We start from the raw sequence: 23,225 nt of genomic DNA, 5'->3' as shown, positions 1-23,225 counted from the left end.
TCTCTCATTTTAATTTCTACTGAAACGTGTATTTATTTATTCATTAACAAATACTTGTTGAAATTCTGTGTATTTTAGTATTTTCCCCCCAGCAAGTAGGAATTATATGGTTTCCACAATATAGCATAGTTCCCAGAAATGATAGGCCCCAGTAAATATTCATGAAATAACTCACTAAATGAATATATCGGGTTGAACCATATGAACTTATCATTTTTGGGGTCAAAATGGTCAAATGTCAGCAATTTCGTATGTTCAACAAATATATTACCAATATGAAGGAGAAATATGCATATTAAGTTACTTCTTAATACTGTTCATATTAACAGTAATATTAATGTGTATAATTTTCTTTCCTTAAACTATAAAATTGACTTTTCTCTTCTTTGTTTACCAGGAAACACGAAATTATCCAGAATCATATCCACAACTGCCAAGGGATGAAACAGTGGAGAACCCTCACCTCCAGAAGCACATTTTGGAATTAGCATCCATTCTGGATGTGCGAAACGTGTTCCTTGAGAATACCATAGATGACTATTAGAACAAAAATCCTCTGTTGAAACAAGTTTTCATTTGCCACAGATTTTAAATGGTGCAGTTTTCTAATGTGATGACAGACACATAGTGGTGTTATTTAGTTTTTATTTTTCAATTTAGGACCACCATTTTAAAAACAAGCTGAAAAAAATTGTTCAAACTTTTAGGGTAACTGTTTTAAAATACAATGTTTCAGGTCTTTTAAAAACTCAATCTTGGAATTTTTATTTTTTGGTTTTGAGGTATGGATGCTTACCTCTAACATCTGATCCTACACTCATATAGTCACTATTCTCACCCTGAGAAGAGTAAATCATTTATTTTTGTATAATGAGGAAAACCCAACTCTTATACTTGGACCTTAAATGTGTGGATTTGGAAAATATGTAATTGTTCACAAATATGAAACTAGCCAGCAAGGACTACTAAGAATCAAGAACAGAGCGCTTCCATAATATTTCTTTTCATTCCAAGTTAGTAGATAGAAAAATGTGTGATTCTTTGAAGCCTAATCAAGATAGTTCTTTTTTTTTTTTTCTTTTTTTCTTTTTTCGGTATGAGGGCCTCTCACTGCTGTGGCCTCTCCCGTTGCGGAGCACAGGCTCCGGAGGCGCAGGCCCAGCCGCTCCGCGGCATGTGGGATCCTCCCGGACCGGGGCACGAACCCGTGTTCCCTGCATCGGCAGGCGGACTCTCAACTACTGCGCCACCAGGGAAGCCCAAGATAGTTCTTAAAAGCATTTAATTCGTTTAAATGCTGTCAAAGTTTCAGTAACTGTATAGGATTGATTTGCATCTGAAAAGCTGAATCTTTAATTGAGGTCTTGAGATGATACATATCATTTGGAATGTGTGAGTCCTGTGTTATCATGAGATATGTTTGCATATTTTGTTTTCTTTGTATTCTTTGAATGCTGGAAGTGAAAAAGAACAACTTTTAAATCTTTCAGTCAAAAAATCAGGTTGTCGTTTTCATAATACAGTGTTTCCATAGGAATTCCATTTAAACTTTTATTAATTAATGAGATCCAGTTTAAAGACTGTCTAGGTTGAGGTCTGTGGTATACAGTAGAGAGTTTGTAATCTTTTTGCCTGGTTCAGATTTATGAAACTTCAGAGTTGTTACTAATTTTAGTTGAGGGTAACTGAATTGTTATATAATTAAAATGGAAGTTGCTTTTGCATTGACAATTTGGAAATTAGGTTTTTAAAAACTCCTTATATTTACTATTTTATATTTCATGCACAAGATTTTTATTATTTTATATAGGGTTCAGTGTATCATATAAAGATTTTTGTGTTTTTTCTTCCCTTTCATCCTCTTCATAATTTTACAGGTACTAGCTATGATTTCTTTCCCCTCTTTTGACTCCCCAGCATTCAAGTTCAGAAATCGTTGAATCAAAAGCCCTTCTACCTAATTTTCTGTACAGGCTCACAACTCTACCTCTGGCAGTCCCAGGGGAAATGAGGTGTTTGCTTTTGGTGCCTCTTTCCTATGTCCCTAGGGAAATTTTACTGTAATATTTTTAACTTGGTTTTTATTTCTAACATACAGAATTATTTTGGTCTAAGTTATTCATATATGTGTTCCAATTTGTTGGTTTTTCATCTGAAGTCTTGAAGTTATTGTTCTTGGGTTTGGGAGACTTTGTGGGTTTTTTAATTAATTTTTTAAAAGTCATTTTTGTTTGTTCTTTTAAACATTATTTCAGAAGGCTTTGGAAAAGTTACCCTGGAGAGGGATTTCCTTTGCTAGTGGGTTTTTATTATCAGATAAAGACTGCTTTCCTTTTTTTTTCCCCCCAGTACCTTAATAAACTTCATAGCTTTCCTTTCATAACAGTGTTCACCTGAACCACAGCAATAGACTGTCCTTAGTTATCTGACCTCTTGTTTCAATTCCCTGGAAGTTCTGTGCCAGTACTAGCAACACATATTCTCCTGTTCTCTGATGCTTAAAATAAATATTTGTCATCCTGAGCTTTATCCTCACTTGATTAACATAAAGAACACTGGCTTGAGAATTAGGAGACCTGAGTTCTAATCCTGGCTTTCCTGGTAACTAGCTTTATGCCCTTTGACAAGTGTCTTCATGTCTCTGCTTTTTAGCACTCTCATCTGTAAAATGAAGGCATTGGCCCAAGGTTCTGTCCAATTCTGTGGTTCTATAATTTGAACTCTTGGTTCCAAAAGATATTGATTTTCCCACCCCTGCCACCTGGAAAATTGGTTTCCCTTATTTTAGTATATACAACATTTTCTTTTCTATATCCTTTTTACCTAGTTTTTGTTCAAGAAAATATCTGGGTCCCACTTAGTTGTTGTAGAAACTAGTTCAGAGAGAGAATCTCCAGAAGAAATTGGAGCTTTTGTTATTAGTAACGTGTTTGTCTAAGAACAAGGGGTCTTGGAACTCACAGCTAGTGTTTAGATGATGACCTTGCTCCTCAAGTTAATAGTAGTGTAATTCCTTACTGGTGGTTAAAAATTTAAAGTGAACTAAAGTAATCTTGAGAGGAAAACTGTGCTGGAAAATTCTAAACTATTGTTTCATTCATGCCTTTAAAAAAATGTGTATTGAGCAACGCTATACTCCAGATTTTGTCCTAGGCATTGGTGAAACAGACAACGTAGACTTAAAAGTCCTTGTTTTCATGAAGCTTATATTCTAGTAGGAGGAATCAGGCAATAAATATAATAAATAAGTAAATTTATGTTAGAAAGTTTTAAATAGTATGAAGAAAATTTAGAGCGTGGCAAGGGAAATTTTTCGTTTGTTTTTAGGCAGAAAATAATGTTTCAGTGAGTGATCGGGGTAGGCCTTATTGTGAAGGTTACATTTGTGCAAACACTTGTATTCCTTTGTTGTTGTTTTTTTTAACTTTTTGTTAATGAAAATTTAAAACATACACAGAGTTTAATGAACCTTGTATACCCATTACCCAGCTTCTACATTTTAAGACCTTACTTTAATTGAGGAAGAGGAAATGAAAAAGGACCATCACTCAATGGGCTCAAGATGGCAATGGCAGAGAATCTTATTTTCTCAATATATACTGTTCCCCTTTATGAATATTAAAATGTTAAACCCTTTATTTATTTTTAGAATTCATAGAAATTTAAATTTTGGAACTAAGAACAAAGCAAAACAATGGCAAAGGGCACTTCTTTGCTTTCAAATTGCACAAACTCCCCCCTGGAGATTCTGATACAGTGTCTCACCTCACCTAAGAACCACTGTAAACAAAATAGTGTAAGAGTGCAAGAAGTCAGTTATGTACAAAACAAAATTAAGCACAATGGAATTGTTCTCTCTTTCTTTGTCCGTATATTTCTGAAGTTGATAAAGCGACTATCTTCCCTAATTTACAGAAGAGAAAGCTGAGACCCCAAAAAACTCAGTTTTTTTCCATAAAGATGGAGCTAGAACTAAAACTCAAATCTCCTAATCTCAGCCCAGTCTTTCCAGTAGCTCAGGTTGCTTTCTATAATGAACAAGAAAGGAATAATTAGAGATTTATATTTTGGCACAAAAGCTATGGTATTTTTTTAATATATCAAATATTGAAACCAGTAAATCAATCAGCCCCAGCAAATTTTAATTTATTATTTATAAAAAAATCCACAAGTCAGACATTTTATCTTTGATTTTAGCCAGTGTATATCCTTTGTGTATGTGTGTGTGTGTGTTTTCTTCCTAGGAAGTGGTGCTCTCAAAAACCTCTCAAAGCACATAGAATTTATTGTACCCTTTATATTTTTACCAAGTTGAAATGTTTTGAGATTATAAAAGCAAAGTGCAATCTAGTCGTGACTGAAATTTTCCTGGTAAAGGATCTGGGTTTTATTTTTTCTCACTTGTGGCTACTATGCTTTGTCTTCTTCTTGCAGTAGTATTCCCTGAGACAGATTAGGTGGTGATTGAACTGAATTTCTTTGAGGTAAAGGGAAAAACAACAAATCCAATGTATATATTAATTATGAGAGCTTTCATTAGCATTTTTCTCCAAGTTTAATCTCTGACCTGTGTGAGTTAGTAACTTTCTGTCTCTTAGAAGGGTTTTGGACTCTTGAAAAATCCACAGAGACTTGTAATCAGTCTGATATACAGAGAATATTCTGGACAGGAAATATAGTAAGGTACTAAGGTCTGCAAACTTGGCTACTGCCTGTGATGCAGAACCACCTCCCCATCCTAAGTGAGTAAAAAGATTTGATATGAATATGAATGGTATGAATCTCCTGGTGATATTTTGGGTGTATATGTTCCTGTATGTTTGTTTGGAGAGTATTAAGGATATTTACATTGAGGGCTCTTTTGTTGTCCTTATTTATTTGAAATTCTTATTTTATTTGCAGTGGCATGTATATATTTTCATGATGCTGAATCTCTGTGTATACTTTTTGTATATATGTACATATTTGTAAATATATGGTATGCAGAGATACAGTATGTGTATATTATATACCCATACCCATTGTGGGCTGAATTTATTTAAGTTCTGTGAGGACATCATGGTGGCATTGTTCATGCTGCTGTAATTAGGTTGTGGCTGTATCTCAATCGTGAGCCTCTATTTTGAGGGGCTTGTGTTTGGGTAAAATGGACTAATTTGGAGTTGAAATTAGGACATGAAGATCTTAACAGAAAGCTGGATATTCTTAGCTTTAAAATCATCTGCCAATTTCCATTTAAACTGATGATAAATTAGTGATATGAACCTGAAAAACCTAAGTATGTGAAACTGAGACACCAGCAGGTTCTTAAGCTATATTAGTACTTTATTTTCTTGCCTGTAGTTGGGTATTATTTCTTAGTAACATATGTATTTATATTGAGAATCAAGGGGCAGTGGAAAAAATTACTTTGATCACATTTCAAAATAGATAGGAAAATGTCCTTTAAGTAGGGAAATATGTTCCTAGTTGCCATTTTTTTTTTTTTTCCCTAGTTGCCATTTTAATGCCTGATACCACAGTTTAATTTGGGAACAATTTTTTTTCCACCAGTGTGTCTCATCTTACCTCTGTGAGGCAGAAAATGGAGCATTAGGTAGAGGAGGGCTTTACCTAGGTAGGGTCGAATTTAATGAGGAACAAGAGGTTGATAACCTTTATATTTGCAGCAGCTGTGATTAATTTAGTCCTGTCTTGGCATTTCTAACGAGAGATTTTTCTAATTGGAACTGCATATCAAAGATGAGTATGCTTATCTGAGAAAATGCTTCCAGTGAATAAAATGCCTCCAGTTGTATTTCTTTGTCTCTATGAGACCACTGTGTTCTGCAAATGGATACATTCACACACGAAGTAGGATTCTTAATATTAGGTGCATGGCATGCTATAAAAGTGGGGCCTTCAAACCTCTACCAAGAATGACAGGTAGGGGAGGATAAGAGGATAGTAAATATGTGCAGTGCCAATTTGTGAACCTATGGAATATCACAGAGATCAATATTCGGTTACTCGGGTCTTCACTGGGCATGTTTATTTGCACGGAAGAGTGTAGGAGATATTTAATATACACTTGAATACATTCACCACAAAAATTAAGTAGGGGTTATTTTTTTGCTTGATAAAATATAACTGCAAACAACTATTTACCCCATTATTCTTCAGAAGATTAAATCTATCTGATCCAATTTTAAATTATCTTAAAGAGAAAAGTCAGGAGTCATTTCTACTGTCCTCCAAAATGTTACGTTTGCCTCTTCATTGTATTTTTAATATGTCAGCCAAGTATTCATAACACTTCTCAATTACAATGTTAAATTTTAAATAAAGTTGTAATAGCCTTTTTCTTAAATACATATTAAAATTTGGTGATGTATTCTTTCTGAGAAAATCAGTGAAAACGTTCATAGTGTCTGATGTTCGAGTTGTTTTAGTAACCAAATCATTTATTGCAACTGGAGAGTAGCAGAGCAGATGTTATGCTATTTAAAATTCATGGAACTGACTCATGCTTAATGTGGACATTGATTTGAGGAGAGCAGCAGCATTTAGAAGTGTAGTAGATGAGACTGACATTGTGAATATGACCTCTGACTCTCTAACAGTCAGGTTGCAATTAAATAAGAATTGCTTAGAAAACCAAGTCCTCTCTCCCCCTATTCTCCTGCAGTCTTAGACATGGATACTTTATACCTGTTCATGCTGTACCTCCAGTTCTTTCCTGGATACTGTGACCACTTTACCTTAAAAAACAATTTTATTAAGGCAGTTCATCTTCCTCAAACGAGAATTTCAAAACATAATAATTACACTGTGTCCCAGCTTCACTGAATTTTTGAACGCAGAGATTTATTAAACATGCCTTGTGTTTAAGGAAGGATAATTGATGTGTGAATGGAATCAATCACCTATTGAAGGGAAGGATGTCAGGATGATGTAGGGGGACATGCCCTTAAATGGGTAAAGATAAATGTATTAAATCAAGTGTAACTAATTTGTTGATGCCATAGAAATATTTCCTTTGGAATTCTGTAGATATGAAATGTTTTCTTAAGCTAAAATTGATATTTTTAACTTAGTTTGGTGTAATATTGACTTTTAAGAAGAATTCCATTTCGATATAACGTTGTTAATCACTGACTGAAGCACCATTTCTTAATTTAAAAATATTTTTGTTAATTTGTGTTTTTTTAAAGTTATATTTTAAATTATCAAACTATTCTAAGCAGTATGATTTTTTAAAAAACATATTTGAACAGTGCTTTCAGAGTTTTTTAGCAGTTTGAGGTATACTAATTCTGCACTCCAGATTCACTTAATCATAAAGCCTGAATTTGGTCATAGAACAGACTATAAATTGGGAATATTTTCCTATTTTGGTGAACAATTCCAGTCTACATCCCAAGACAATCATCTTTTTAGGTGTAGTATTGTTTATTGAGACATTGGTAATTTTAGGGTTGAGTTTTTTTACTTTTCTGATAGGCTTATGGAATGAAGATTAATAGAATGAGTGTTTATGTCACTTCAGAATGAGATGGGGAATTATAGCTAGCCTTCCTTTAGGTATGCAGTAAACATTATTTAAAATTTTATATTACTAATATTCTTTTTTTTTAATTTATTTTATTTTTGGCTGCGTTGGGTCTTCGCTGCACGCAGGCTTTCTCGAGTTGAGTTAGCAGGGGCTACTCTTTGTTGCGGTGCGCGGGCTTCTCACTGCAGTGGCTTCTCTTGTTGCGGAGCACGGCCTCTAGGCATGTGGGCTTCAGTAGTTGTGGCACGTGGGCTCAGTAATTGTGGCTCACAGGCTCTAGAGCACAGGCTCAGTAGTTGTGGCACATGGGCTTAGTTGCTCTGTGGCATGTGGGATCTTCCTGGGCCAGGGGTCGAACCCGTGTCTCCTGCATTGGCAGGCAGATTGTTAACCACTGCGCCACCAGGGAAGCCCTATATTACTAATATTCTTTTCTCTTTTGAAACTGTCATGAATGTCCACTTATCTGTGATTGAAAATTAAGATTTGTAAACATTACAATTTGACCCATAAGTCTTTTCAAACATCAAATCAGTAAAATGGTTTGATATTTTCAAACATCAAACCATTGTAAAATGTGAAATGATCATATATGATAATCCCAAGAGTAAATATTTCCAAACATATAGAAATAAACACTATTTAAATTAAAAAATCTATTCCTACCCTTCTTTGCATGTTACTGACTTTTTTTTAAGATTACAGGTATGTGTTGTAATGTATTAAAAATCTGCAGGAAAAATTGCTTCAAATGTTTTAGGGCAATGAGAATTTTTATTTACTATTTCTTGCAGAATGAGTTTTTAAAAAAACTTTTGTTTCTTTTTTATTAAAAAGAACTCAATCGTTCAGTAAAATATTTTAGGACTTTGTGTTTGTGACTTTTTATAGTTATCTGGTTACATTCCTTTCATCACATAGATCATGTGACTAGTTCTCCAGCTGTTTTTTATTTGTTGTTTTTAATAAACCTTGCCACTCAACAATCAAGAGATACATTTTGGAGGCTTCTTCCTGTCAAAGTAGAAAGGTCTTAGGTAATAGGAAAGGCAGATGCAATGTCCTACCATTTTCATAGTAGAGTTTACAAATGAAGGAATTTATCCAAATAGGTTTATCTTCACTGTGTAGCACCAGTAAAAATAGTGGTTTCACTAATCATTGAATGTGATGAAGCAGTTTTAAATCATTTCCTACTTAGCTCTAAAGAATTTTGTCATTTCAGGCCACATTATTATTTTCTCTGAGTAGTTTCCATTGTAAGGTTGAATACCTTTTTCTTTATTCAAGTCATCACTAAAGGTTAAGATAATCAAATAGGAGTTAAAATAAGTTATATTTGGTCTTTTTTCCCTGAAAATAATGGTGAATCTATTGTCTATATTATGGATATTAGGCAGAAATGCACTTGTTTCAATCATAGCAGAAATTACATTTGGAGAATATAATTACTTGATTTCCTAGTGGTGTGAAATACTTTTTAAAAATTGTGCTTGTCTGTAACTGAAATGTTATAGAATTGTAACACTATAAGGATTATAGAGGTATATTTATTAGCTCTCTTTGAGAGGTTGAAGCACAATAATTTTCACGTAACAGTTCTTATCCAAGTGCTGCTAATCTGTCGTGCAAATAATGAAGCTATTTGGTTGCCTATCTAGCTATTCACAAATCACTGTAATCCTTGAAACGTAGTCTTGTTGCTCATTTGTATTAAATTTTGGGTATTGTGGGTTAATACTTTAGAACAAAATCCATCAACTCAGCTCTGTGAGACAAGAAACCATTTGGATTCACTAGTTTTATGTGTTCTCAGTAGAATTAAATTTGAAGGGGCTATTTACCACCAATGACTAAGGGGGAAAATTATATTGTCAATATCATTTGACTTGAACAACTGTGGTATTGTAAAAGTCTTACCTGTTGTGTTTCTAAATTGCTTAAGCCATACATACTCTTAAGGATGTTTTCCTATTGTGTTCCTTTTCAGCAGCCTTTTTCTGCTTTGTCTGTTATGGCTAATATGTCATAGACTTTAGAAATTGAGAAGTTATCAAAACATTTTATTTTCTTGATCATCACTTTTGACTCTTGTATGGTACGTGATTTGTCATAAAGGATAGCAAGCCTTTCACTACTTAAGTAAATGAATATCAGAGTAAACACTGTGATTCTGCAGAGCAGATTCAGTAGGCCCTTGTCTTTTCCAATGTTTTCTTCTGTTATATGGTGCCTACCACCTTGAGGGCTCTTAAATAGTAGAGGATGGAGAGTTAAACATTGTTTTGATGTTTATTGAATAACAAGATTACAGAATATTTGATTTTTGTTGTCAGTGTATTGAAGACATTTTTGCATTGATAAATGTTCTCTCTAGGAATGTGATTACATTCATCAGGTGTGAACTCTTGTAAATGAATTTTGTATCTTGAATTCACGTATATATTAAGTGTATCATCGATATAAAAATAAACATTATTTGCTTAAAGTTTTTGCTACTTCTTCAGAATTGTTGACAACATAAGGGCTAAACTGATAGGGTTTGCTTCTTTCAGATAATTCCTCGGTTACTTGAAACAGTCTTGAGGTTGAGGATTTGATGCTGTTGTTTTAGTTTGTAAATTTCTGCTACGTCCTAGTCTTGGTTTTTTCCCTGCCCTCCTCCAGGTGGGACACACTGAGGGAGGGATTGTTTCAGGGGATTGGGTTGAAGCTGCTGGCCCTCAGGCTGGTGTTGGGTCTGGGCAAGAACATGTGCAACTTCAATGTGGAATGTCTGGCTTGGTTGGCATTAAGGAGTCGAGACCCGACGTAGGCTACCAGTTTGTACTGTAATTTTGTACAAGGCAGTTTTACCTCTCTGGACTTGCTTCATCTGTCAAAAGTTGGAGGCCCATTAGTGGCTAGTGAAATGAATGTGGTGGGCTGCCGCTAGCGTGTGTTTCTAATGAAATGCAATATATCAGACTGCACTATATAATAAGGGTATGATTCCGGAAACTCTTCTTTCAATGACACATTACGTGTCCTACAAGTGGGTCACAGGCACAAAACTGAAAACACCCATTACGAAGCGCGAGTTCCCAGTACTAACGTGTGGAGCCATAGGTTCCAGCGTGAGGAAGGCGGCAGGGGCTTGCAGGGACAAGGCGGCCGTGTAGGGTGCAGACTGGGATGCAGGGAGAGGAGTGAAAAGTCTGGGTTGGGCCAGCGCAGCCACGGCCTGAGGTTTCCACGCCGCAGGCTGGCACCACCGCAGCAATCAGTTCTTTCCCCTTTGCACCAGGCTCCTACCACTTCCCCTGCTCCGCACCGCCCCCTTTAAAAAAAGAAAAAAAAAGGAAAGAAGTGCTTCAGCCATCCAGCCCTCCTACGAGGATTTTGCCGCCTGCTGACGTGGCGGGCCGGCTTCAGGGAGCGCCCAGCCCCGCGCCCTCCAGCGGTTCCTGCCCAACCGCCACCCCGAAGGTCGCGCCGGCCGCCGAGGAGACGGCGCTCAGGCGCATGCGCACGGTGGGACGGCCCCGCGCGCAGCCACTTCCGGCGCGCTGGTGGAAGTGCGGTTCCGGGTTGCTCCTCTGCCCGCAGGCCGGCTGTGGGGGCTGGTGACGCGGGCCGGCGCTCACGAGAGGCCCCGGAGGCGGGGCTCTGCCGGCTGCCCAGAGAGCGGCAGGTGCGCGGGCGGGGACCGGAGACACGAGCAGGCCCCTCTTTCTCCCGGTGGTCTCGGAGTGCGCCCAAAGAGGCCCCGACTGGGTTGCCCAAGACCCAAGGCGGAGGGCAGTACCGCGGTGCAGAAAGGACGAGGGTGGGGGCAGAGGCGGGCTCCCCGGCCTGGGAACCTGAAGGCTGGGGTTCCGGAATTTCCCCCCCTGCGCGACTTTGGACCAGTCACTCTTCCTCTCTGGGTCTCGGTTTTCCTGCTGTCAAATGGGAGACACATTGGTCCTTCTCTTCTTTGACAGTCCACGCACGGGCGGGTCTGGAAGGAGACTGAGTGGGATCCAAACTGCCGTGGCAGGTGGCTGGCCCCCGGGCATTAGAAAGCTCTTTTACCCAACTTAGCCATCCTTTTTCTCAGCGACTTTCTTAGTGCGAGTCAAGGCTCTGGGGTCTGGCCGGGTAAACAGTGTGACTGTCAGAATCAACTGAAATAAATACTGGCCCTGGGAAACCTTAATCTCGTTGAAGTTCTTTTGCTCACTGCTCCTCCCAAGGCGAAGTGAGTTTAGCCACTTACTACAATGAGAGATTCTGTTCTTTGTGCCTTTAAGTGAAGCTCTTAGGCAAATCACAGATGCAAAGACCAGGGTGAGGGAGGGGAGATCCCTGAGGATTGTGGTAGCACAGATTTTCTCTCCCCCTCACCTTAGTCCTTCCTGCCTCCTCTTCCACACCCCCGGCCCGACCCCGCAACATTTTGGCCTTACACTTGAGAGGAAATATTCAATGCATTTTATTTTTGTCTTCATGCAGGACAGAAAGCTTTGACCTCCAAGCTGTTTTAAATCTAGTAGATAAGCCAGGTGAGTAGGTGGTTTACAGACATTGAAGGTAAAACTTTTGAAGAATTGTACAGACTTAAATGGATGCTCTGAAGTGGTAAGAAGTCATTTGTACATCTTAGAGTGGAGCTTAGTTATCCTCCACAAAATATCAAAAGTTAAGTTTGGACCCAGAATGTAAATGTTTCATGCACGTTAGGAGGGAAAGATGATTGAATATCATGTAAAACATTGTGAGAAAAGAAATTGACTTGAGGTAATTTTAGTCACTCTTAAAAAAGAGAACCACACAGCATTTCCAGGAAACATTTAAGGATATCTGATACGTTGGCTGGCTTGCCTGTTTTTTTAGGAAAAAAGTTGTCAACATTTTCTAGTGAACAGCTGATTCCAAACCATCTTGGAACATTAGAACATTATACCTTCTCCCTGTATTGAGTTACATGCTTTTGTCTAAACTGTAGTTGAACTTAATATTATTGGGGGAAGGATTCAGAAGCATTATGTTAATGTTTGCCGTGGGAAATTTTACTTGATGTGTTACATGCCACAGCCAATGTGGTGTAATTAAAAAAAAAAAAAGAGTAAGGACTTGTGAGTCAGAGTCCTGGGTTCAAATGCCAATGCTGCATTTAGCCACACAATCTTTGGCAGATTACTTTACCTCCTTGAGACTGGATTTCCTTATCTGTACGTGCATCTGTAGCACCTGAGTGCTTTTCAGATGTTTAGTAATTGTGTTCTAGTACCTGTGCATGTAAACTTATGAAACTTAATCTTGAAACCTGAAGCTTAACAAAACAACCCAGATGTGAAATTTCTCTGGTGTTTAACTTAGAGTGCTCTTTCATCTGATTTATAGATACGCTATTGCCACAAGCCTTTGGCCCACATTTCAGTGGGAATGCAGTTAGTTTGGATATCTGGAACTTTTTAGGCACCTGTCTCGGAATTCCTGGTTGCTGGCCTAACAACTGTTGGGGGTTCAAGACCTGGCCATCAGTGCAGGATAGCCACACAGCAAAATGTTTGCAAAACTAAAGAAGAAAATTGCAGAAGAGACTGCTGTCGCTCAGAGGCCAGGAGGTGCTACTAGGATCCCACGATCAGTGAGCAAGGAATCAGTTGCCTCCATGGGAGCTGACTCAGGAGATGACTTTGTAAGTATCTTCTCTAGTTTTTAATGTTTGGTACAGCCTCATTGTATTTTTAAAATAATATTTCAGGGAATCTTTGCAATAAATTTTTATTATTATTTTGTAATAGCCATTTTTTTATATATATACATTTTTAGATATTTATGTATTTGGCTGCTCTGGGTCTTAGTTGCGGCCCTCAGGATCTTTGTTGCGGCACGCAGGATCTTTAGTTGCAGCATGCGGGATCTTGAGTTGCAGCATGCAGGATCTTCAGTTGCAGCATGTGAACTCAGTTGCAGCATGTGGGATCTAGTTCTCTGACCAGGGATCGAACCTGGGCCCCCTGCATTGGGAGCATGGAGTCTTTAGCTACTGGACCACCAGGGAAGTCCCTCCAATAAGTATTTTCTTTTAAAATTGCAAGATTATTTGTAGTTTATGTCTGATTCTTCTTGCTCTGAGGTGCTTTTCTATTTTTTTATTTTTCGTGGGTCCCTTTGCATATTCTCTACATTGTCCTCTTGTGCTCTTTTTTCATCTATATACCTTGTGCATCTTCTTTTACATTTTGTTTCTCGAAATACTTTGGCTTGTTGTGTCTGCACATATATACACTCTAAGTCATTGTTGCTTAGCGAGGTCTGTGAGTTTGGTGTGGAATTAGCCAGGGAATTAGCACTATTTTAGTGGGAAAATTGATGAAAAGATTGCACTGATGGCTGCATTGTATCCCTTATTTGTAAAATACCTTTGTAGCTGGAAAGATTTGAGGATGCTGCTGTGTTAGGTAAGTGTCATGCCTTAGGATTAAAATCGGGTCGGTGGCATATAACAGGATCCTCTTAAAGTTAGATAACTTAAAAGAAGTTATTTATAATGCTTGATATATGTAAAAGAATGTATGTAATGTAAGTGTAAAGTATAAGGCATAAAAATAAAATGAATGCTTGTTAAATCTGTCACCTATACAGAGAACTAGAACATTATCGGTGCTGTCAAAGCCACTTGTTTGCTCCTTCTTGGTTCCCTTCCCTTTCCGCCCCTTCAGGTAACCTGTCCAAAAGTTTGTGTATATCAGTCCTTTGCTTTTTAAAATATCCTACCAGATACATATATATTCATAAACAATCTGTTGTTTAATGTTGCTTGTTTTCAAACTTTATAAAAATGGTACACTATAGGTGATTCATTTATTTTTACTGCTGTATAAAATTCCAGCATTTGAAAAGGCCACAATTTGTCTCTGTCTTCTACTAGTGATAGATACTTGAGTTGTTTCCATGGTCAGATGAGTCCTCCTTTCTTATACTATCTGTTCAGGTCAGATTACGTGGCAGAAGCTGTTAGGTTATTGGGGTGGAACAATAGATGACCAGATCTAAATTATCATTCGCTCCTGTATTTAACAGGAAATATAAATGCACATTTGATCACCAGGCTGAAGGACATAGTTTTAATCTGAGTTCTGTGGCAGAAGTACTTGCTTTGCCTTCACACTGACTTGCTAAATGAAGTCTCTCATCTTGAATGTATTCCAGATATGGAGATTGGCCTGAATTCAGGAAATACTTTGCTGTGTGACTTCTAAAGTTATCTGTTTGAACTTATTTATGTATACATTCTGATCTTCACTCCCTATCTCCAGACCTTTATATCCCATTGCATATATTTCTCCAACCAGGTGCCTTTCCTCTGGTATCTCAAATTCTAACATGAACAAAACTGAATTCATTAACTCCATTTCTACGTGTGCACCTTCATCCCCCAAGTCACCAGCAAGAAACCCTGGAGACATTTTAGACTCTTCGCTTCTTCACTTCTTGGTGTCCAGTTAGTCAGCAAGTATTTTGGCTTCCATCTCCTGACTCAAACTTACCCTTTGTACTCCATTTACTAGTAGTACATTTTACTTCCATTTTATTTCAGGGTGTCTTTCTTTCGTGGACAAATGTGGTAGCCTATCTGGGCCCCCTGGCTCCCAGAGCGGACCTGTTCATGTCTGTCCAATGCTTGAAACTCCTCAGTGGCTTCCCCATCATCTGCAGGATGAAGTGCAAAGTCATTATTATAGTATAATGGTAAACCTCTGTGGTCTTGTCACAGCTAACCCATCCTACCGTTATCTCATTCTACTTTCCTATACCCTGTGCTCCAGCCATTGTACATTGAACTTAATGTACTTTATGGAATGGACAACTTTCCATCATACCTACAAATGCTTGCATATTCTGTCTCCTCTCTCTGGAATTTCTCCTATGTCCTCCTCTCACTTCTGAATTCCTCTGACATACTTGTGTGCATCCTTCAAGACTTGGCTCACGTGTTACTTCCAGGAAGCCCCCTTGACCCGACCTGCCCATCTCACCCCCTCTACTCGTTATCCCTACTGGCTGAATTTGGTCCCTTGTCTCCTATATCCTCTGTAATATCACCTGTTACACTGCATTGTTGTTGATGATTTGCTTGTTTGGCTCTTCCACTAAACTGGGAGCTTCATGAGAGGCAATAGAGTAACAGTTAGGAACTCAGGCCAGGTTATGGAGGTAGACCTGGATTTGATTCCTCTTTCATCGTTATTGTGTGACCTTGGGAAAATTTTTTGTCACTTTTCTGTGCCTTAATTTCCACATCTATAAAATGGAGATAGGAACTATACCTGTCTTTATTAAAGTATGTGTGTTGGGGCAGGGTGGGCAGGCAAGGTTCTCCCCTAGGTTCGATTATTCATTAGAAGAACTCACAGGACTCAGCGTATAGTTTTACTCACTACTGTCATTTACCACAGTGAAAACATTTACTACAAGGAAAAATTAGCAAAGGGAAAAGGTGCATGAACAAAGTCTGGAGGAAACCAGGCACAGGCTTCCAAGAGTCCTCTCCCAGTGGAGTTGCATAGGGCACACTTATTTCCCTCAGCAAGGAATTGTGACAACACAGGATAAAATGTTATCTATCAAGGAAGCTCATTAGAGACTCAGTGCCCAGGAATTTTACTGGAGGCTAGTCATATAGGCACCCTCTGCCTAGCATTTACCAAAATTCCAGACTCCCAGAACGAAAACAGGTGTTCAGCATAAACCATATTTTTGGCACAATTAGTTTAGGTACAGTGAGCCATTCTTATCAGGAATGGTGAGAACCCTTGTAAAATCTAAGTTCCCACAGGCCAGCCAAGGGCTCGCCTTACAAGCAGGCCTTGCCAAGGATAGCAGTCTCAGGCCTGGGATGTTAACTCTTTTCTGCATAGTATATAAAACACTTAGTATAGTGCCTGGCTCTTAATAAGCACTTCGTAATTCGTAGTTGCTGCAGCTGCTGCTGTTTTAGGTTGGGACTCCATTTCACCACTGTTTCCAGTGCTTAGCACAGTGCTAAGAATAGATGTCTCACTGACAGTAATAATCATAACTTGTACTACTAACAGATGACACGTATTAAAGTTAATTACGTGCCAGGCTGTGTTTTCAGGACCTGACAAGTATTCATTTATTTAATCCTCATCACAGCTTTGTGACGTAGATTATGTTTGTTACATTTTACATGTGAGGAAACCAGTGCACAGAGAAGTTAAGTAATTGGTCCAAGTTCTTGTAGTTTGTTAGTGGTGAAGATGGGACTTTAACCTGGGCCTTCCGCCTCCTGAGACTCCCTTTTAACTATACCCTCCATAATGGACAAGTAAGTGGCTCAGTGGGTAAATGAATATTTAAAATGAGTTGTTCAACCACCTTTAAATACATTTTGGCAGTAAATGGGGAATAATAGGTATAATAGGTATAATAGGTATAATAATATTAGGTATAATAATGGTATTGTGGCTATAAAGGAAAATGTCCTTATATTTTAGAAATGTTTATCAAAATATTTAGGATGAATGTCAATGTCTGCTATTTGAAGTACTATAGTAGAATAAAAATTGATGAAGCAAATATGGGAAAAATCAGCAGTTGTTAAAGTAGAGAGAGTGTTCATTAAACCACCCTCCTTACTCTTCTGTATTTTTAAAATTTTATAATCAAAAGTAGAAAGATAAAGTGATTTATTTATTAGCAGTAGTAAGCAGTGCCCAAAGTAGTAGTAGTGCACATGTTTTAAGATAATCTAAATTATTGGGAAAATTTGGCATCTCATTAATACAGTGATTTACTGAATGTATATTATCTGCTAAAGTTTTTGATGCATTTTAGAGCTATAGATTGATACCCCTTTGTTTTACAGATGAAGATACTGAAACTTTATCAATGTCAGTGATAGGTTCTTCATCACAGACCAACCAGGCTTTCTTTGATCCCTTGCTAAAGAACCTTCTTCCCTTTACCTCAGGATTTTACCTTTGGAAAAATAAAGTGCTTTACTTTTTTATCTGAAAATATATTTTTTTGTATTATGTACTTGGTGTAATATGATCATAATGGGTTTGTTTACCACTGTGTATTCCAGTAGTGTGTGTGCGTGCATACACACACACACACACACACACACACACAATTTATCTGTTTTGCATCTTGTATCTCCTCACATTATACATGGAGGTAGTGTTGCTTCTACTTTATAGTTAGAGAAACTTTTCAGTTATCACTTAAAGTGTAACCAAACCTAAAATAAGAGTTGTTGCTTTCTGATTGAATATTGTGGTCTCACGCTGCTAAAAATCCAGGTATGAATACAACCTCTTATATCTGTCTCAACAGGCGTCTGATGGAAGCAGCTCCAGAGAAGATCTTTCATCCCAGCTTTTGAGAAGGAATGAACAGATACGGAAATTAGAGGCCAGGCTTTCTGGTATGTCTAAGAACTCATAAGAAGCAAACAAAGGAAACTTGCCTTGCCTGACCCTCTTTGCCTATAAAAAAGCCAAACAGCATAACCTTACAGTTATTTTGACATATTTTGATATTCTCAGTCAAAAAGGAGCAACTTGTACCCCCTTTAATCCCTTCTTTTGTTAGTGTACTGAATAGTGTAAATTCAAAACTGAGTTTTAAAGTTAAAAAAAAAAACTGACGTTTTTCTGCTCCTGAGATTTCTAGCCGTGGATATAAAAGGTATTAAAAGTATATGTAGATTTAACTATCTTTCATCCATTAGCCTAGCTTGCTTTCAGGTGAAGAGGGTTAGGAGATAGCATTTTTAGGGAATGGCCAACAGATGTTGGATTCTTCAGCACCAGACAGGGTTTGGTGCTACGTTGCCACTTGCTACAGATACATATCACCTGTGTAATGTCTTTCTGGGTCTTTGGGCTACTTTTCAGTGGTATTTCTAACTTCAGCACCTGTATAGAAGCTGTAACTCTCATTATGTCTTTTATGTGCAGTTTACGATGTACACCACTCCTATTATATTCTTTGCCTGAGCAGAGGGCATATTTGTGATAGAGTTGTGAGTTCTTATTTTGGTTTCTGCCAGTAGATACATTTTGAAAGCTTCAGCCTGTGAAGTGGTCAATGACTTCTGTGTTTGTTTTTGTCCTTTGGCCTTATGCCCATTTTACTGTAATGAAAGCAACAGACTACAAAATTCACCAAGTTGTATGTGAAATATTTGTGTTTGTGTAGTTATCAAGGGTATATAGTATAACTCACAGCTCCTAGATAGTCCATTATCTCATTTTGTTCTCACTCTAGCCTAACAATACTTAGTGACATTAAGGTCACAGAGGTAGTAGGTGGTAGAGCTGGGATCCAAACCACTACAGTCTGCTTTAAACTCAATTGTTATTATCCTGTTACCCCTACCTGTAAGTAATACCAGTAACAGAGGTGAAGTAACTTTATATTTGTTCAGTGTTGGGGAGAAAGCTCTAAGGTAATATGGATCTTCCCTAAATAGTTTGGGCTTGACTGATGTTAGAGGAGGGACAGGGAAGAGGACTGACATTTATTAAGCCCACTTATGTCCTGGGCATTTACCTACAGGCTCAGTGTGAATAATAATAACAACCACAGTATCAGCTACCCTTTATTGAGCATTGTGTGCAACGTGCTTAAAGCACTTAGTTTGTTTTATAATTAAGGCATATAGAACATTTAGTTTATTATCTAATACATCCTTTGAGGTAGATAAATTAATATCATCATTTCATAAATGAAGAAACTAATACTTAGGATCAATAATTTGCTTAAGGTCTCTCAGCTAAGGACTGACAGAGTTGGGATTTGAACTAAAGCCTGTCTACTTTTCCACTATACCATACTATCTTCTTTGGCTACCAAGGTAATTAATTCTGACTTTCACCTTTAATATGTCATAGGCAGCTCAGTTCTGTGTAGAAAGGAAGCTGACTTTTCTAGAGAATTAAGTACTTTTATTGCAAAGGCAATACTGTGGTAAGATGTTTGCTATTGCCCTAACCACTGTCACTCAGTTGTATGGACTCTTAAGTGAGCTGTTCAGTGAATTCCCTTTGATCTATCCTACTGCTAAGACTGGAAAGGAAGGTGAAACTGAGATTTGAAATTAAGTAATGAGATAATAGTGGTTTTCATGGCGGGGCATTTCTGATGACCAGACCAGGCCCAGTTCTTGTTCTCTCTCAAGGCTAAACAAATCTGCCTGTTTGTATTCACCATTTACACTGTGGGTAGTTTGTACTATACCTGTTTGCCTGTGTTGTTCATTGTTAATGGGAGGCTGTCTGCCCAGCTTTCCTTAACAGGAATGGTTTTCAGGTTGAGAAAATCATCATCATTTTCATTCATTTTTTTTTTTGTTTAATTAACTTCCTTTCCTGATGTTTGTCCATTCCTGGTATGTGCGTCACCCTCCTCACCCAAGACTATGCTGAACAGGTCCGAAACTTGCAGAAGATAAAAGAGAAGCTTGAAATTGCATTAGAAAAACACCAGGATTGTACGTATTTTTTTTCCTGCTTTTTTCAATCTTTCCAGGGTTTAGTTTTTTGAAATGAAACAATAGCGTATGGTTAAGTTTGTCCTTCATCATAGCCCAGATCTTTATTTTATAAGTAGTGTACTTCTTAATCAAGTTGATATAACATTTATCTGATAGTTATAAGCATACAGTTCATCCTTATGTTGCTTTATGGGCATGCTTCTTAGGAGAAGGTTATTATGTATCTCATCCAGTTGGCTGGTTTATTGGCTGCCCTTAGTTTTTAGTAAAATCAAGTGCCTGGTCCTTGGGCCTACATTAAGAAACTTTGGTTCTAGCCATAGCTTCATTGCTGCTTTGTTCAAGAACTGGGGAAAATCTTTATCTGTCATCACTCCTCTAACAATAGAACATACATTTTGTTTAGTTTACCCTAAATCATATGTTCTCCTTTGGGTTCAATCCAAGAAAGATGCTAACAGAAGTAGAAAGTTATTTTTTGTTGATATAATATATACTAAAAAAAATTTTTTGAGGAAAATAAAGTAGAAGAAGTGTTTTGCTTTGTTTTGACTTTTTGTTTTAATTCTGATAAAGTAGTAGTAGCCATCACTTAGCAATAGCATTGGTGTTTTCTGGCAACCTACCTAACTCAGTGTTCTATCACTGTATCATTTAAAAAGTTACCCTTTGGCATCTTCCTAAATGTATATACTTGACTATAACAAAAAACCAAGAACAATTGGAAACAAGCTAAAACAAAACTGTGGTCTATTACTAAGGGCAAAAGATTCTGGGAAAGTCAAGATGGGTCAGGTTTTTCCCAGTCTCATGATCCACTCTGTGACCTTGGCCTTTTTTGTTAGGTGACAGTTGTAAAGTAATCACATGGGCTATTTGACATGCTGTTTCTGAAATATCTCCATATCTCAAATAGAGCCTCTTTGTTAACAGCTTCCATGCGGAAATTTCAAGAGCAGAATGAGACATTCCAAGCCAACAGAGCCAAAATGGCAGAAGGACTGGCTTTGGCATTAGCCAGAAAGGACCAGGTATTTTATATGTGGCACTGCCCAAGGCTGGTGGAAAGATTTCACTTAGTGACATGATTTCAAAAATCATGCCATAAACCTGGTAGAAGATATTTACAACCCAGGAGAAAAGGAATGCTATATAAGTTCTTTGAGATTTCATTTGGCCTTAGGGTGGGAAATTATTAAGGAACTTTACAGTTATAATCATGAAATGTGTCCATAATGTGAGAGTATCATTTTCCAAACTGTATAACTTTGTAAAATGGAGAGGAAAGTAGTGTGTTTGTAATCTGGTGGTGAACCCCAAGATAAGGAAAAACGTCTCTGCCCTCCAAAAACCTGTCTGAAAGCCTAGTCCCAAAACACTTGCCTTTATAGTGCAGAAGATGCTATCAAGCTAGTGATCATCCATGGAGTACATAGTTCTTACAACCTCTGTCCCAAGTTTCCTCATCCCCAGCCAACTAGACTGAGAGGAACTTCCGTAATCTCAGTAGAACCATCCATTGAAAGATGCTGAATGAATGACAATAAGAAACTAATACTATTACTGGCTCTTACAATAATTATAAAGTATATTTTGTTCAATGGCATTTTGAATTTAAGATAAGCATCAAAATACTGTAATGATAATTCTGATTTATTAAGATAGGGTCAATTTATTATATTACATTTCCTTTTAAGAAAATACATTATTTCATCTGCAGTAGGTGGGGTGGTTGGTTGACTTGTCTTACAGTGTGTATTAGTCATGTCAGACATTTACTAGCCAGAAAAAAAAATCATTCACCAATAATTAGTGAATAACTGTGATATGAATTTATATAAATGAAGAGATAATCTAAAATTGGTGGACTCTGATTGTAGGCAGTTGGGATATAGCCTTTTGTACCAGTGGTTATTTTTTCCCCTCTTCTGTGATTGGTGAATAAGGGGCATAATCCCTTCTCCTTTAACTTTTATCAGATGGCATAAAAGATATTGGTAAAGTGAAAATGAGAAGGAAAATAATGATTGGGGGCTGCTGAAGACAACCCCTGCCCCCCGCCTGTTTTTCAGTCAATTAATTTTTATAGAGCAGTTGTAGAATTACCAACACAGCTGGTCCCAGCTACCCACTCCCAAGAAATATTAATAGTACTCATAGAAAAACCCTCAGGAATAAGCTGAAAACTGCATCAGAACATCAGATACAGCCTTGTTTGGGTGCTCTGCTTAGTAAAAATTTGCAGGCTTATGTATGTGCTTTAGAATTTTATATAAAGTTCATTTTCTTTTCCTTTTAGGACTCTTGGCTTTCTTTATATTTGCTGTTTTGTTTGGTTGATTGGTTGCTTTGGGTGGAGAGGGTTATTTTGTTTTCTTAAGATCTTGGTATTATTGATACTCTTCCCTGGAAACTGTACTTTTTTATTGTTTTGTTTTAGGAATGGTCAGAAAAAATGGATCAGCTTGAAAAGGTTAGTTCATCTTTGTTTTTGTCTCATTGTGAATGTTGGCCTCTTCTCTGGGGCTTGGAAAATGCTTTCTTCAGTACCTAGTACACTGATGGCTATACCACCTCTTGGAAGCAGGGCACTGGGTGATTAGACATTGACTTAGAAAGCTCGTGTCTTCCTTTTCCTTGGTGGGTGTACTGGATATCTTTTGTTTGCCCCTCCAGGTACACTCTCCACCCCCTCTCCTACCTTTCTCTGTGTACGAAGGCTGATAGGGAATGCATCAGCAGGGCTCCATTGCCCTCTGGCTTCTAATTAAGTGTGCCTGTGGGAAACATAAAAAGAACTATGTGTAGAAGAGTGTGGTCGGGAAGTTTATTCCCTCAGCCATCTCCATGTGAGATCCCTTCAGTTTGGATGCATCCCATGGCCCAAGGTCACAGCTTCAGCTGGACCTTTGGTTCACCCTCTGATAGAGTTTCTCTTTTTGTGTTTCTTGTAACCTATTTATCCCTTTGCCCCTTTATGCCAACTGTTACTAGCACATCATCTCTTTTGGGTTTTCTTACCCCACCCACAGCTTTGAAAAGTCCCTTTATTAGACTGTCTGCAGAATATCTACTTTGAGTCTGTTTCTTGCTGGGGCTCTGATTGACACAGTGGTAACATTAGGAATAATTTTTGAGGATGCAGTTGGGAAGGATGGCATTTCTGAAGGCTCAGCATTGAGTAGATAAGAG

The 23,225-nt window shown here is 37.8% G+C and overlaps 2 protein-coding genes across 4 annotated transcripts in view; both read left to right on the top strand.

Moving 5' to 3' along the window:
* SCAI (suppressor of cancer cell invasion) overlaps positions 1 to 10,022 on the top strand; it is a 137,768-nt gene extending 127,746 nt beyond the window's left edge. Inside the window, exon 18 of the mRNA XM_049710706.1 lies at positions 398 to 10,022. Coding sequence (XP_049566663.1) covers positions 398 to 544 — 147 coding nt within the window. The 3' untranslated portion in view covers positions 545 to 10,022. The remainder of the gene's footprint in view (positions 1 to 397) is intronic.
* A 1,032-nt stretch (positions 10,023 to 11,054) lies between these two features.
* Positions 11,055 to 23,225, top strand: part of GOLGA1 (golgin A1) — a 52,442-nt gene continuing 40,271 nt past the window's right edge. Inside the window, exons 1-7 of one of the 3 annotated variants that reach the window (XM_004269231.3) lie at positions 11,055 to 11,207; positions 12,011 to 12,060; positions 12,902 to 13,199; positions 17,870 to 17,960; positions 19,956 to 20,030; positions 20,967 to 21,064; positions 22,474 to 22,506. In XM_004269231.3, coding sequence (XP_004269279.1) covers positions 13,065 to 13,199; positions 17,870 to 17,960; positions 19,956 to 20,030; positions 20,967 to 21,064; positions 22,474 to 22,506 — 432 coding nt within the window. In that variant the 5' untranslated portion in view covers positions 11,055 to 11,207; positions 12,011 to 12,060; positions 12,902 to 13,064. Of the gene's footprint in view, positions 11,208 to 12,010; positions 12,061 to 12,901; positions 13,200 to 17,869; positions 17,961 to 19,955; positions 20,031 to 20,966; positions 21,065 to 22,473; positions 22,507 to 23,225 lie in introns of those variants that run through there. The other 2 variants (XM_049710705.1, XM_033427214.2) reach the window with 2 other exon arrangements.

Source organism: Orcinus orca, chromosome 6, assembly GCF_937001465.1.
Source record: "Orcinus orca chromosome 6, mOrcOrc1.1, whole genome shotgun sequence".
NCBI lineage: Eukaryota > Metazoa > Chordata > Mammalia > Artiodactyla > Delphinidae > Orcinus > Orcinus orca.
This window is presented reverse-complemented; position numbering and strand designations above follow the sequence as displayed.